This window comes from Nyctibius grandis, chromosome 4 (assembly GCF_013368605.1).
Source record: "Nyctibius grandis isolate bNycGra1 chromosome 4, bNycGra1.pri, whole genome shotgun sequence".
NCBI lineage: Eukaryota > Metazoa > Chordata > Aves > Nyctibiiformes > Nyctibiidae > Nyctibius > Nyctibius grandis.
Window position 1 is genome coordinate 37,072,350 of NC_090661.1, and position 16,792 is coordinate 37,089,141.

The 16,792-nt window shown below is 40.8% G+C and overlaps 1 protein-coding gene across 2 annotated transcripts; it reads right to left on the reverse strand.

Moving 5' to 3' along the window:
• Window positions 1–623: 623 nt before the first annotated feature.
• On the reverse strand, window positions 624–16,703 carry ARHGAP11A (Rho GTPase activating protein 11A). Of its 2 annotated transcripts, XM_068398356.1 has the most exons (12): window positions 16,575–16,703; window positions 13,911–13,981; window positions 13,482–13,578; window positions 12,778–13,028; window positions 12,056–12,216; window positions 8,036–8,182; window positions 6,233–6,307; window positions 5,440–5,607; window positions 4,076–4,211; window positions 3,643–3,751; window positions 2,641–2,788; window positions 624–2,217 (listed from the first exon to the last, which is right to left on the reverse strand). In XM_068398356.1, exons 1-12 carry the CDS (start codon window positions 16,701–16,703, stop codon window positions 641–643), a joined length of 3,069 nt encoding a protein of 1,022 aa, XP_068254457.1. In that variant the 3' UTR covers window positions 624–640. The 2 variants fall into 2 exon arrangements, with proteins under 2 accessions (XP_068254457.1, XP_068254458.1); XM_068398357.1 differs by lacking the exon at window positions 6,233–6,307.
• Between the last annotated feature and the right edge of the window lie 89 nt (window positions 16,704–16,792).

A 16,792-nucleotide genomic window follows, 5' to 3' on the forward strand; every position in this document is an offset into this window, starting at 1 on the left:
CTGCACATTCAATTTTCATGTGTTCTAATAATACTCCAGTGTGTGTGTACACATGCCAAAATATAATTTGTTTACCTACTCAACAAGGAAAATACGCTCCCAATTTACTTCAATAGAAATAAAAAACATTGCCTCTAAAGAAGCAGAGCTGGTGTAAGGTCCAACTTAAATATCAAAGTAGTGCTACACAATATACTTAAAACTAAGGAAATAAATTTAACTACCAATACTCAGCATCAAGATATTTTCTTTCACATCTGTTAGTTGTTTTAAATGTCTGAGAATTTTTTTAAAAACAGTACTTAGTCTAAATACTGCAAAAATTGTTTTGGGAGACTCAGCATGTTTTTAGAAACTGAGATAATCAAATACAAGATCTAATGCAAACATTTGTAAAAATAAGTTGTTTTTGTTTTAGAAGTCAAATTCATTTGGATGAATTGACCAGCAGTTACAAAAGTTTCAGTAAATGAAAAAACCTCAACATAAAACAAATTATTTGTACAAGTCCATGACTCATACTGTTAAAAAAAATAAATCAAAAAATACAAATAATTAGAGCTAAAAAACCCCATACAAATTTATATTTTCCAAAGGTTAACCAAGTTACAATAAGCCCATGTAGCAATCATATGTGATCTTATAAGTCTACTGGTTTTGCAGTTGGTAGCAGTTTCACTTTAGATATTGGATTCTTTGGAGAGCCTCTATAACGAACTCTTTCCTTTCCTGGAGCACTTCTTGTGATTGTAGATTTTTCTGGGGCAGCACCCACAATATTTGTATTTGCATTAACTTTTAAACTGGATTTCACTGTTTCATGATTGGTTAGATCTTCTAGAACAGACTTCGATGGATGAACAGTTGCTTTCTGTTCATTGATTCCAGCAGTTCTGACAGAAACATCAGGCTTGTCTGATGGATTTAAACATCCAAATCGTGTTGCAGGCGGTAAGTCTAGCTGCTTATGAGATATAGAAGCTTGGTCATATGTACTTTCACTCCTGAGTGGCAAAGCCATGGAATTCTTCGAGGCCTTTCCTGCACAGAAGAGTGCAGAATCATAGCTCAAAGATTTAACAAGCGGTGAACCAACATCACTTGCTTTAACCAGCTGAGAGCTTACAGATTGTCTGTTAGCCTCCAGTAAGGAATTAATTCTTCTTACAGACTGTCTAACAGGAGTACGCTGAAACTTCAGAGGTGGTTTAGTTTTGCTTGCAGAACTTTGATCATTTAATGAAAGCTTGTTGAACCACTGTATATGGTCAGAAACCTTTCCATGGTCAGAAACAGTTGATGTTTTAGTTAAAGTTTTAACAGAATTTTCAGCTTGCAAGTATTGGTTGCCTACTTCATTTTGTGATTTAGGCAACTGTGAAGTAAGAAGCTGTCCTACCACAGAAAGTTTAGTGATATCTTCTTCCAAATTACAGCATTTTACCATACAGTTTTCAGCTGTTCGTGAGTGTGTTAACTCTTTTCTTCTGAAGGAATCTAATTTGTATGAGTCCTCTTTTGATGAGCTGTTCTGAACAGTCAACTTGTCTTCCCTGGACAGTACTTGAGGCACAGGAAGTTCTGTTACATTTTTTATATCTGGTTTCTGGACCTGAAGTTCAATCTCAATAGAAGTTTTTAAGTTTCTTTTCTCCAAACCTGCAATTTCATCTTGTTTTGACTGCTGTTTATCAATAGCATGAGATTGATCAAATTGGTACAACAGCTCTCCGGATTTTGTATTTGCTAGACTTCCAGAAACTTCTTCAGCTAACAATTCTTTCTCTGGACTGAGCCCCACAGGACAGAGAGTTTCCTTTAATGTTTCACCTGCTACATCTGAGAAGGAAGATTTTGTATCACCTATCAAATTGTGAAAGTTACTTCCAGATGCAGAGAAGGCTTGCTTAACTTTGAGTAATGTTTCTGCAGTGGAATTACTTTCCCCTTCACAAAGCAAAAGTTCTAAACTGTTGTCTTCTTTGCTTACAGTTGTGGATTTGAATTCATCTGGAACAACTGGTGGCTTTCCAAATAAGAAAACAGATTCTGGATAACCAATTCCCATTTCAGGGTTTCCTGGCAGAATTCCCTCATTGCTGCTGATTGCCCGAGAATCTGTAACAGTAGGACTATTCCATGACATTCGGTAAACTGCTTTATCGCAACATTTTGGAGTTAGCAAGTTTTCTTCTGACTTGCTCACGTTCTTTGAACCTTAAAATAAATATCAGTATTTAAGAATAATATCTTGTGATTTTAATGATTATTATAGGCAAAATTCTTGATAAAAAAAGCCTTAATTATCAAAGCAGCACTTTGATATAATATAAATAATATAAAGATGCCATTACTCCCATAAGTTTCAGAGATGTGAAAAAAAGGTCATAATATTAAGAATTGACATCATGTATCTTATCTTGCTTAACTAACAAAAGAGAACTACTAAAGTACACTAGAAACACTAGCCTGTCCTAAACATATTCTTTTCCCCCCAGGAGCCACTAACATTCAGCTAACTTTTGTCCTACTAGCTAGAAGCACTTTTAATCCAATTGCTATTATACCTTTATCCATAAAGTTGCTTTTGCTTTACAAAAGCCAAAGCTTTCCCCATCTAATGTATTGTTAGACATTTACCTTTCTTAGGGAATTTTTCATTGATATATGGGCTGAAGAGTACATCTCTTTTTGCACATTCAGTTCTGCTTCCCAAACCTTGTTGACTTGCAAGACGCCTTCCAATATTTTCAGATCTATTACCAACCACACATCCTGATACAATATTCTTGAACAAACAAAAGGTGTTAGTTACTTTCATATAAATTTATAACTTGGAATCTCATTTATGGAGGAACCACCAGGAAATGGCTATGCAAATCACAGTCATGGCAGCCTTTTCCTGGCCATAATTCATATTCCCTAGATTCTCTGTAGACCTAGGTAGGGAATAACCTACCTGCAGCAAGCTAGGCTTAACCACACTCTGAACATACTGATTCTGTGCACAGGCTCTGTAATATCAGAATTTCAGGAACTGTGAGACCTACTGATCACAAGTATGGTGGGTTGACCCCAGCTGGCAGATAAGCTCCTATCCAGCCACTTGCTCACTCCTCCCACTCCCCAACAGGGTGAGGAACAGAATTGGAAAGGCAAAAGGGGGGAGACAAAAAAACACACCCATACACGTGCAAAACAAAACACCCCACACCAAAACACACAAGAAAACCCCTCCAAACCAAAACAACAAAAAAACCCCAAACCCACAAGTGATGCAAAAGCAATCACTCATGACAAGTAGACCGATGCCCAGCCAGCCCCCCAGCAGTGCCTACTTCGGAAAAAACTCCCTCCATCCCAGTTCTATTAGTGAGCATGACATTATATGGCATGGAATATTTCTTTGGTCATTTCAGGTAAGCTGTCCCAGTTGTGTCCACTTCCAGCCTCTTGCCCTATCCCAGCCAAACCCAGTACAAGCTGATCAGTTACTGCTAAGAAAATAAACCTAGAGCTTCTTGTACTTGATAGCAGGTCCGGTTCTGCTGTGATTTCCAGGCTACTGAGAAGCAGTGTCCAAAACTTAGGACTAAAATTTGCACAGTAACAAACAGAATGAGTTAGAAGCGGACTACTCACCATTTCTTTGTTGCTCTTCCCCAAACCAAACTTCAAGCGTAATGACCTACGAACCATTTCTTTTCGGCTAATCTTTGGAGAAAAACAACCCGTCTTTCCTGATTCAGCCCTAGGAGGACAGAGGGGAAGTGACACACAAAAAACTCTAAGAGGGCAATGAAAACATCCTGACACTTATTTGTGGTTATTTCCTCTAGTTTTACTTCTTCTATTGACTTCTTGCCAAACTTTTTTAATAGGCACAGGAGGCTATTATACCAGATCTTATTTCATTTTCAGATCCATTTTGCCACATTGGAATATCTGGTGATTTCAAGATGACACTAAAAAAGATCATTTTAAAGACAAATTGAGATTTTCCACATCATTAGTCAAGTGGTCTAGACCTACCTTTCCAATTTATCTTTAGTTTCTGAGAGTTAAGACAAATTACCTGTATAATTTTTTGCTTGCACGGCTTTTACTTCTTCTGGTCCCTGTACTAGACAAGTGATTTTCACCACCAGTTGAAGGAGACAGTGAAGTTTGTGATGACTCAAGAGACATACAAGGGCTTGCTTCAAACTGAACTACAGGAACAAAATCATATTTACATGATCTTAATCACATTTTTCAGACAAAGACTTAACAATTAATACAATAAAGAATAGGTTTTTAACAGCACAGATTCGTTTGCTTATTTTGTGGCGTGCTGCCTTGAAACTACTTTGATTTCCACTTTTATTTAATATTAAATGAAGCTGTTGCTTGTAGCATCCATAGAAGCAGCTGGATTGCAATTAATTGCATGCTACTGATATCACTACTTCAATTAAGTTTCCACACTGCTATCATCAGATCAGTTCCTCAAATTTAAGAACTTAATTTAAAAAATTAGATTCAGTCTTATTATTTGCAGTGTGCTCTTTTACATATCTAGTCAGAACAGTCAAAGCAACAATACATGAAAGATTTGCTATTCTGTTACTTTTTTATGGAACAGATGCATTACTACTATCTTTAGAAAACGTCATTGCTTTCATTTGCTTATCCATAGAAACATGAATTTCATGGTGAGCATGAAATGATTTAATTTTAAAAAGCAATACATTTTATACCACTCAATTGAGAAAAAAAATTTGATCTTTAGGCAAAACAAACATAGCCAATCTAGAATTTTTTTTTTTTTACTCTGCCTTCAGTTGGCAGCCCATTAAGTAATGAAACAAAAAAAACCCAGGATTTGCAGATGAGCCTGACAATTGGAAGCACTCTAGTAGAACGAAGTGGTATTACAGCATTGTCAAAAAAAGTAAAACTTTTTCTGTAGAATTTTGAGATTATTTAGCATCTAGAGAAAACAAGAGGTGATTGGATTCAAGAAAGAACCTTTATAATAGAAACAATTATATTTCACATAGAGCTAAGACCAACTATTTAAGTATTTAGGAGACAGAAAAAGGCTACAAGTTTCAAAAGGTTGGAAGCATAGGCAGTTTTTATGGATTTGTGTGCTAAGACAGAAATGTGAGCATAACCTAGGTTATGAGGGACTGAAAAAGATAAAAGGACATCAGGATTGCAGATTTGAGAGATTAACATAACTGAAAACAAGAAACAGAATTTTGCTTTTGCTCAGTCCATGTAACATGACAATCACTGATGAACATAGACTATTTAGTAGACAGGAGAGTAGTGCAAGGAACACTTAAAGTGAAGTTATCAATGACTGCTTAACAAGAACAAAAGACTGTACACTTAAATTAAAAACCATAAACAACTACTTCAAGCAGCAAGGAAAAAATTAAGGCACTGTACCTGATGCTGGTGTTGAGCTGCTGTTAAAAATGCTACTTGGTAACAACTCAAGAGCAAAACTGTGCTTAAAAGATCGTCTCTTCTTGCTGGACAAGCCCTGAGAGCAATCAGTTGGAAGTTTACGCTTGGTACTTGGAGTAAGAACCACCGGAGTCACTGACGAAAGGACTGAAATTAAGAAAACCACATTTGCAATAACAGCTTAAAAGGTTGAGCATTTACTAGAACATAAACAGTAGTTTTAGGGGTTTTTTTAACTCTGAAAAAAAATTGTTGTAAAAGCTTAGCCAAAGTGCATGCATTTTGAACAGGCAAAGAAATCAGTATAGCTTAGGGTTTTTTTTTTTTATTTTGTTGGTTTTTTTTCACAAGAGTATCAGAAGGGAAAATCTGAAACCACACATTAATAAAGAAGTATAGTCATCTTCTGTAAGTTTAAGAGACAGAGTAAAAGTGAAAGAACTTCAGTCATGGCAAATTGACTCCCAAGATGAGAAAATGCTGCACTACTGTATTGAAGTCTTAGCGTGCATTAGATAAAAAGTGCAAGTTCAGTTGTCTAAACCTAAAACCACACAGCCCACTGCCGCAGTGATTGTAGCTGCTCCAAGAACTACAGTAAATGCAGTATCCTCAATAAATATGTATCTATATTCAACATTTTAACCAATTTAAACACAATCACTTATCTTCAAAGTTGTAGTTCTTCAGTTAAAAAAAAATGTGGAATATAGTTGACAAATCCAGAAGATACTGCATGGGCTTTATTTAGCACAAATACACCAATACCTACCGCTTCTGTCTTGTTGAGGTGTAGTGGAGGGTGTTCTGTTAGATTTAAATTTATTCAATGCTCCACTAACAATATCTGAAATGCAAGACACATCAAGCAACCAAATTTAAATATGAAGTTTGTCTTGCTCCATTTTCAACTCAAGTTTAACTTGTATTCTTTCAGAGAGAAATAAAGCAAATCAGTTTAAATGGGTGTTTTATGTAAAGAAACCTATAGTCCAGATCTTCTCATCAACACACTGCTTTTGTTGCTTTCACAATATTTGAAAAATTATATTTTCCTTAAAAAAAAAAAAAAAAGAAAAAAGAAAGATTCATGCAGAGACAACAAAAGTTTCTTGTAGAAAACTCTACTGGCTATTATAAAAATATATGCCTTCTGATTTCTTGTAGGCAAACCTAGAAGTTATCCATTGAAGACCTACTGGGCAGTTGTCTTGAAGCAGAAAAGCTCTTGGATCTTTGAAGTTAGACCCAAATACAAGTATGAAATTTTGGTCTTGCAAATAAATAATGTTCAACTTTTCTGTGAACTATGTGGTTTTGTTTTGGGGTGTTGTTTTTTTAAAGGCAAAATTAAACCCAGCAGAGTATATGCATGAAGTTTTACTGTTTTTCCTGCTTTTAAAAGTGTAAAACAAGTCTTTTTATTAAGTGCTATTGCAACCTACAATTGTATTTCCATGCGTTCATAGCAAAGCTTAGCAAACTACAAGGCTGTAGTACTACTTCTATGGTATCTGGTAGGTATCAAGTAGTTTTCAAAAACTCATCTTTGAAAACAGATAGAGTGTAGTATTACTATGTTTTACTACATCTGGAGAAAGAGTAGAAGCTGCCTACTACCAGAACCTATTCCAAAGAATTAACAAATTCTAACTACTTCTCCTCAAAATTTTAACATTCACAAACATTTATCACTTTGCAACTCCAGGATTATCTCCTTTCTTCAGAATGGAAAAGGATATTACACAAAAAAACATGCCGTGGCTAAACATATACAATAATAAAGCCTTAATTTCAATTGCTGTCAGGTTTAATATTTCAGGTACATGAGCTAAATACATACTCATATTTTTACAGCAATACATAACAGATCAGTGTTATAGTGGATTTGAATCAAGTCAAGCATAAGTATTTCACAGTATTTCCTCAAAGAGAATGCAGAAGAACAGAGACTATATCATTTGATTGTCCACATTTGGCAAAAACCCACTGTTGAATAGCTAAAGTGCCAAAAAAAAACCCAAAACCAGTTCCATTATATCAGAGCACACTGTAATCAATAATATCCAATTCAAGTTATACTATTATATACTATTATATTAATTATACTTCAAAACACAAATTAGTTACACTAATTCAAAATACACATGCCATTTATATCCTTGCATTCTAATGGCCTTACTTATCAAAAGTATGCAGTGTCTTTGAGTGTCCAAGTATAATTTCAAAACTAGCAAAAAAAAAAAAAATCTTTAAAACACTTTATCAGTGTTCTGCAACAGGATCTGAAGTTGACTCAACAAAAAGCTGGAACATTAATCTGGCTTCACAAATCTGGACACAAGCAAAACAGCTTCTCTGGTAGACAACAGACACACTAGAATAAACTCATAGAGCAAATGAACAGTAGTGTGATGTGAATACTGGAGTCTTATACAGATTTTGCAAATCAAACCCAACAAATTTCACAGACATATATCCTGCTTGTGGAAGCAGGCAGTGCTTAGGATCAGCATACCTGTAGTCTCAAAATAATTCTGTTTTAGTTGCTGAAACTTTCACACAACATACCTACCCCCAACACTTCGGTGCCTCCTCTTCTTACACTCACTGGGAGATTCATTTTCACTGTCTTCATGGCCCCACAGTGAGGGAGTAGATTGAAAGGCATCAACACCTAACATTGCAGGAATCTTTGCCAAGATAAATTCTGGTACTTGTCCTGAATTAGTTGAGAAATATTTTTTTAAAAGTTATTTTAAAAGTGGAAAAGAAAAGCTGTATACAAGTATGTGCAACAAGACATTTTGCTAAACATTTATCATGTGAGGTGCCTCTGCAGAACCCCCCAGCAGCACACGCAGAAGGGGGGATAAAACTGCAGTGGAAGGGAAGGGTGCAAAGGCAAGCAGAAGGAAGAGACTTCCCCCAAAGCATGAGGTGCCCTTGCAGAACCGCTTCAGTCCTCTGCAGTCTGAGGAGGAAAGATGCGCTGCATCAGGAGAGACGCTGGAGCCCGCTAAGGCAGCCCAGTGTGCCCCCTGTATAAAGACCAGTACTACCAAGAAAAAGCAACAGGTGATAGTGGTAGGTGACTCTCTACTGAGAGGCACAGAGGCGCCCATCTGCCGACCTGATGTGCTCTCTAGAGAGGTGTGCTGCTTACCAGGGGCTCACATCAGGGATGTCACGGAGAAGGCTACCAAGCCTAGTACAGCCCACGGACTATTACCCACTGCTGCTGTTTCACGTGGGCACCAGTGATACAGCCATGAGCAGTCTGAGGCATATCAAGGAGGACTACAGAGCCCTGGGAGCAGTGGTAAAGGACTCTGGGGCCCAGGCAGTTTCCTCATCAATCCTCCTAGTCAAAGGAAAGGGAATTAAAAGGGACAATCGAATTAGGCAAATCAACACATGGCTACAGGACTGGTGCCACAGCCAGTGGTTTGGCTACTTAGACCATGGGACTCGTTTCGAGAAACCTGGTCTTCTGGCAGCTGACGGGGTCTATCTGTCAGAGAAGGGAAAGAGCATCTTGGGTCGTAGGCTTGCCAAGCTGCTAAAGAGGGCTTTAAACTAGAGTTGCCGGGGGAGGGGAACCTCAGTCCATCCCAATTCAGCCAGTCTGATGCCAGGGCCAGTAATAGGTGCCCGGAGACTGGAGAAGGATGGCAGGTCAGCAGGAGAGTGCCAGAAGAGCAGTGGAAAGGAATTTCAGGCAGTGAGTCAGCTTCATCAGGGGCCCAACTGAAATGCCTCTATGCAAATGCACGGAACATGGGGAACAAACAAGAGGAGCTAGAGACGTGCGCATACCTGCAAGGCTACGACCTTACTGGCATCACAGAGACGTGGTGGGACAGCTCTGATGACTGAAGCGCAGGAATGGAAAGATATAGGCTTTTTAAAACGGGCAGGCAGGGGAGACAAGGAGGGTATGTTGCCCTCTATGTCAATGACCAGTTCGAGTGCATGGAGTTCTGCCTGGGGATGAAGAAGGAGCCGACCAAGAGCTTAGGGGTCAGGATTAAAGGGAAGGCAAGGATAGGAGACATTATAGCGGGGGTCTGCTATAGGCCACCTGACCAGGAAGACCAAGCAGATGAGGCCCTCTATAGACAGATAGGTGTAACCTCACATTCACAGGCCCTGGTCCTCATGGGAGACTTCAACCACCCCGATATCTGTTGGAAGGACAGCACAGCTGGGCACAAGCAATCCAGGAGGTTCCGGGAAAGCGTGGATAACAACTTCCTTCTCCAAGTGATAGAGGAGCCGACAAGAAGAGCAGCCATGCTGGACCTTGTTCTCACTAACAAGGAAAGGCTGGTGGGGGACGTGAAGCTCAAGGGCAGCCTTGGCTGCAGTGAACATGAAATGGTGGAGTTCAAGATCCATAGGGCAGCAAGGAGGGCACGCAGCAAGCTCACCACCCTGGGCTTCAGGGAGAGAGCAGACTTTGGCCTCTTCAGGAACCTGCTTGGTAGAGTCCCTTGGGATAAAGCCCTAGAGGGAAGAGGGGCCCAAGAAAGCTGGTTAATATTCAAGGACCACCTCCTCCAAGCTCAGGAGCGATGCATCCCAACAAAGGCGGCGGCAGGCAAAAAAGCCAGGAGGCCTGCATGGATGAACAAGGAGCTCCTGGACAAACTCAGGCACAAAAAGGAAGCCTACAGAGGGTGGAAGCAAGGGCAAGTAGCCTGGGAGGAATTCAGAGAAATTGTCCGAGCAGCCAGGGATCAGGTTAGGAAAGCTAAAGCCCTGATAGAATTACATCTGGCCAGGGATGTCAAGGGCAACAAGAAAAGCTTCTATAGGTAAATCAGTGATAAAAGGAAGACTAGGAAAATGTGGGCCCTCTCCGGAAGGAAACGGGAGACCTGGTTACCCAGGATATGGAGAAGGCTGAGGTACTCAACGACTTCTTTACCTCAGTCTTCACCGGCAAGTGCTCAAGCCACACCGCCCAAGTCGCAGAAGGCAGAGGCAGGGACTGGAAGGATGAAGAACCACTGACTGTGGGAGAAGATCAGGTTCGAGACCATCTAAGGAACCTGAAGCTGCACAAGTCCATGGGACCTGATGAAGTACATCCACAGGTCCCGAGGGAACTGGCAGATGAAGTTGCTAAGCAGCTATCCATCATTTTTGAGAAGTTGTGGCAGTCTGGTGAAGTTCCCACTGACTGGAGAAGGGGAAACATAAGCCCCGTTTTCAAGAAGGGAAAAAAGGAAGACCGGGGGAACTACAGGCCAGTCAGCCTCACCTCTGTGCCTGGCAAGATCATGGAGCAGATCCTCCTGGAAACTGTACTGAGGCACACGGAAGTCAAGGAGGTGATTGGTGACAGCCAATATGGCTTCGCTAAGGTCAAATCATGCATGACAAATTTGGTGGCCTTCTACGACGGGGTTACAGCACTGGTGGATAGGGGAAGAGCAACGGATGTCATCTACCTGGACTTGTGCGGGACAGTGTCAAATGCTTTGCACAACATCCTTGTCTCTAAATTGGAGAGACAAGGACTTGACAATGGACACTCAGTGAATAAGGAACTGGCTGGACAGTCACACTCAAAGAGTTACGGTCAATGCCTCGATGTTCAAGTGGACACCAGTGACGAGTGGCATTCCTCAGGGGTTGGTACTGGGACAGGTCCTGCTTAACATCTTTGTTGGCGACATGAACAGTGGGATTGAGTGCACCCTCAGCAAGTTTGCCGACGACACCAAGCTGTGCGGTGTGGTCGACACGCTGAAGGGAAGGGGTGCTATCCAGAGGGACCTTGACAGGCTTGAGAGGTGGGCCTGTGCGAACTGTATGAAGTTCAACAAGGCCAAGTGCAAGGTCGTGCAGAGGGTTGGGGCAATCTCAAGCACAAATACAGGCTGGGCTGAGAATGGATTGAGAGCAGCCCTGAGGAGAAGGATTTGGGGGTCATGGTTGATGAGAACCTCAACATGAGCCAGCAATGGGCGCTTGCAGCTCAGAAAGCCAACTGTATCCTGGGCTGCATCAAAAGCAGCGTGACCAGCAGCAGGTCGAGGGAGGTGATTCTGCCCCTTTACTCTGCTCTCGTGAGACCCCACCTGCAGTACTGCGTTCAGCTCTGGGGCCCCCAACATAAGGACATGGAGCTGTTGGAGCAAGTCCAGAGGAGGGCCACGAAGATGATCAGAGGGCTGGAGCACCTCTCCCATGAAGACAGGCTGAGAGAGTTGGGGCTGTTCAGCCTGAAGAAGAGAAGGCTCTGGGGAGACCTTATAGAAGCCTTCCAGTACCTGAAGGGGGCCTACAGGAAAGTGGGAGAGGGGCTTTTTACAAGGGCATGTAGTGATAGGAAGAGGGGTAACAGTTTTAAACAGGAAGAGGGTAGATTTAGATTAGATATTAGGAAGAAATTCTTGACTGTGAGGGTGGTAAAACACTGGAACAGGTTGCCCAGAGAAGCTGTGGATGCCCCCGCCCCGGCAGTGTTTAAGGCCAGATTGGATGCTTTGAGCAACCTGGTCCCCTGTGGTAGGGGGGTTGGAACTAGATGATCTTTAAGGTCCCTTCCAACCCAAACCATTCTATGATTCTGTGATCTTACCAATTTCTGTTGCATGGTCAATAAGTGTTTGCACAACAGCCGCTTGCAAGCGAATTCTTTTTTCTGTAGTGGCTGACATCTTCTCATTTTCATTCGAGTGCAACAGGTTAGGAGCAAAAATCACTGCCAGATTACTGCTGTCCATTCTGTTTTCATTGGATCTTAGGAAGAAAAGTTTGTGGTTTTTGTTTTGTTTTGTTTTGTTTTTTTTACACAAATTATCAGGACATAAGCAGTGGATAGAGAAAAGGCCAAATAAAACAAATGCAGTTGGAAAAAAAAAAAAACAAAAAAAACAACAAAAGAGTCATTCACTTGAGTGCTCCCATACAGAGATTAACGTGTAGACTTATGCATCCTAGGCTAGGTAACCACATGACTATGTTATTGAAATCAAGAAGTTATTGAGCCGGGTCAGTGTTGGCGAATGCAAGGTATCAGATCATGTTAATGTTATCAGTCACTCCTTTGGCTTTCCAAAGAAGAATGAGGAATACAGCTATGAAAGAATGGAACAAAGTCAAGTCTCCAGCAAAATAAGGTTTCATAAAGAAAACACTTTGGATTTATGAAAGAAAAGACCATGCCTGAAATCTAGTGAATGACTGGAGGTAAGAAAATGTAAAGTCACAAACCACTCACAGAAAGTTACAGCAGGTGCCTGGAAAGATAAGTCGTTAAAGGAATTGGGAGCTGTTTAAAAGCACTCTCTTTACACTGACCTTAGGGACACAGTTCTCAGAAAGTTGAAGAAGTATCTCAAAGCTTCAATTGTTCTGTGGGCCATCAAACATGACAGCAACACAGTTGCAGTTTTCTTCTCATTTCCTAGCTGCTGAGCTTTGTAAAAGCCTTCCTGCAGGTGAGGTGGAAGGATGGGTTCTGGCAGCTCTCTAAAGAACTGTTTAAGAAGCCCTGCAACATCACATGGCAGTGCAGCTGAGAGGCAGTTTTCACCTTGATCCAGTTTACTCTGAAATCGTTCATAAGAAACATGATTTGAAATCTTCAACATATCATCTGGTTTCTAAGTTTAGGCATTAACCCTCTAGCCCGTATCAGAAAAGACAGTCACATCTTCCCCATTTTTAGTTTCAGCCTTCTCATGTTTTACGTAACTACAGTATCTAAGAAGACACACAGATGATGTCAGACCACATGTGTTAATTTACAGGTTCCCATGTACACACCCTTCTGATAGAACATTGCTTAACAAATATCCTCACAGTACCCAGTGTGCATAACTGCTAAGTTTGTTCAGTCACAAGTGTAGTCTCACCATCTGGAAAGCTGAAAAACTTCCCAGGGAAAAAAAAAAAAAAAAAGGTGAAGTTTGCCAGTTTCTGGACTACGTCTTCTCTCATTTCTAAAGATGATCAAGTGAAAGGCAGCTTATTAAAAAAAAAAAAGATGCCTTAGAGAATACCTTTAAAGCTTTTAAACGAACAAGGGATCCAGACTTTCTGAAGAGTCCCTCAGTATGAACATGTTCTTCCAAATATTCACACGTATCAACAAGAAAGCTGAGGAAAGAACAGCAACATACTTCTGACATTCAGAATAAACCTCGTTTTCGCCAGAAAAACTATCTCATGATAAATAGCTAAAACTTAATATATAGGATAGCTTTCCCCAATAACAAGTAGTATAAAGAAATACAACTGAACGATAACTCTGGCTCTGAATTCCCCATCTAACTTCTGCTTTCCTCCTCCTCCAACTGAAACTATTTTTACATCCCCAATTAAAGCTTTAGGAGGCCTAGAATAAATATTATGGCCTCTCTTCTGACAAGATTTCAGTACTATACTGTGAGCAAAGTAAGTATAAATCTAAATATACAGTGTTAATTTACCTCGGAATATAACCATATTCTGGCACAAGTGATTGTGGTAACGCATGAAAAGATACTCCAAAGGTTTTACCCTAAAATACAAAATTCAAACAATGTTATTCAAAGGTCGGTAGGATTACCAACTACACATTACAGAAAAGCACGTATTCCACGAAGCACAAACAGAAGGGTAGTTAAGGCAAAAAAACCCCACAAAGTCTTTCAGATAAAACAGGTAAGAGGTATTGTCAGGAAAAGCACCATCATCTCTAGATAGCTGAGCCTATGCTGATTCTAGTTACAGGTAACACCCTAGATTACTGTGAAAGAATAGAAAGGTTTTCTGCAGTAGGTTTAGCACATTTTATTTTACAAGGAGTCAGTTTTCCTATCAGGCCTCAAAATCGGTAAGGATACTTAACCGACTCTTTAAGGATATTTAACAGACTGTTCTGGAATCTCACCTTACCTTTTCAAACTGACTAAATCCTATCTTTTTTAAAAAGATCAACACAAACTTGAAATAACAACTTTTTTTTTATTTAATTTTTTTCTTCATCTTAGGCACTCAAGATTGCCATTGCAGGGAACATTAAACTCAACAGAACAGTCTAGAAAACTGTTCTGAACTCTCATATTCAGCACTTCTGTTTAAGAAACCGTATAATTCTACTACTTTACAGCAAGACATCAGAGTATCTGTTATATATTAGAAAACAAGCAATTTCTCCAGTCATTACTACTGATGCTCACCTATAGTGTTTTTTAATGTTTATCTGAGGTTACTGCAGTTGAGTTGTAAAAGCCCACATTTCAATGTAACATTTTTGTTTCTTTGCCCCTCTTTTCTGTTTATATTTACAGTACCTGCAAGCCAGGCCCTCCCCCAACCAGAAAAAGATTGGGATCACTCTCAACTTGTTATTATCAGAGATGAATGCAAACTCTCAGTCCTTTATGCCTTAAATTCAAAGTTTTGACCATGCTACGAAAGTAGTTAAACAATAACTAACCCATTAGGCCACCTTGGGCCTATCTGTCCTACAGAAAACAAGCATAACATGATAAGGAAAGAGAAGCAACATGTATTCTCGCCATTGTATTCCAGGTTGCTACTAAAAATGCAAAAAAGAAAATTAACTCCAAGCTATAATGCTTTTCGGTATTCACAAGTTTATGTCATAGAGAATTCTAGTGGCTTGTAATTCATCATTTAAAATTCATAACTGATACCCTCACTGTACTGGGTTTTGGATTTATTTTAGTTCTTAAGATAAAATAATGTCTGTTTCCTTACAATAGAAATAGAATGCCCCCCTAGCAAAACAATATTATTCTATACCTTTCCTACCTTGCTCAGTTGTTATTTAAATATATATTTTCTTCCTTGTATAAAATGTAAACACTGCAGGTAGCTACACAGACATGTTTTATTATGACATACATACATATTCACAGCTCTCACTACCTTCCCTTCAAATAAACAACCACAACAAAACACCTAGATCCATATGCTCGATACTGATGAGGGGGAAGAAACTAATTCTAACTTCATCCTTGCTCTCTCCCTTTCCAAACAACCCAACCCAAGCATGTGTTTTAGCAACTACTTTGGCTTATATTGACCAAGGGTTACTGTAGCATTTTGTAATAGCTTCTCAGCAATGGAAACAGCCTTACAGAAAGCTCATTCCCAGAACGCTCAGTTCTGTGCTATATCAGCTGCACAGGGATCTTGCTTAGGACTCGACAGTGGTTGTTTCCATGCTTTATAAATTAGATTCTACCAGACGATCAATGTTCCAAAATGGATTTCAATGCTGTATAAACTGGCATCTGTTAAGAAACTTTAATTTTAAATTAGAGTCCTGAGACAGAAAATACACTTTTTGCCTTCATCAAATTCAAAGTAGGTATTTGAGATAACAGGGCAGATTTCATTCCCCAGAGCACAAGCAAATCAGGGCCAAATCTATCTGCATGAAAACATCCAGAGACATGCCCTATACTAACAAACCATGCAAATAAAGCCCTTCAAACCAAAAAATCTAAGAAATCAAGTAAACTAAGATATAAAGCTTTTAGAAACCATACAATAGATACGTATTCTAACAAATAATACAATGACTAAGATTTAAATTCCCTAGACAGCACAGTAAAGTCTAGTCCCTTGTACAGACCAGAGGCATGGTTCAGTACCTTTGAAACACACGTGTTTAAGCGAATATCAACTACGTTAACAAAAAGAGGAACACATCTCGTTCACCACGTGGCCTGCCTTGCAACATCCAGGTCCCGAACGGGCGGGCAGGAATTGAGCAGTCTAAGCCATTCGCTCATTAAATCAGAACCCGGCTGTCCCCACTACCGCCTGCAGCACTTGCTGGTTGAGGAAAATGGGGAAAAAACCGACTTTCCCCATTGCAGGGATTAAGACGTTTCTCCACGAGAGGAGGTTATGCCCTGTCAGGGGCCAGCAGGAGCGACAGCGTTATGGGAACAGCTCTGACGCCAGAATCGGCGGCCACCAGGCTTCGCCAGGGACAGCAGACCAGCTCCCGCACCCCCGCGCTCAGCTCCCTCACCAGCAACCGCCCTCCTCCCCTCCCGCCCCCACTTCGCCGCGGCGGAGCGCCGGTGCCCTCCGTGAGCGCCGCAGCGTTACCGCCCCCCTTACCTCCTTACCTCCGCGACCTTCGCTCCTGGTTGCTCGGCCGCCGCCAGGCAGCTCCCACTCTTCACCTTAATCCCGTAAGAGGCCTGGAGCTCCTCCAGCACCGCCAGCCGCACCAGCCTTCGCCTCTGCTCCGCCATCCCAGCGCCCGCTGCCTCTCGCACCTCCCGCTCCCCGGCCGCCCCTCAGACCCTACCCAGCGCCATCGCGACCGCCTAGCCCGGCCCGC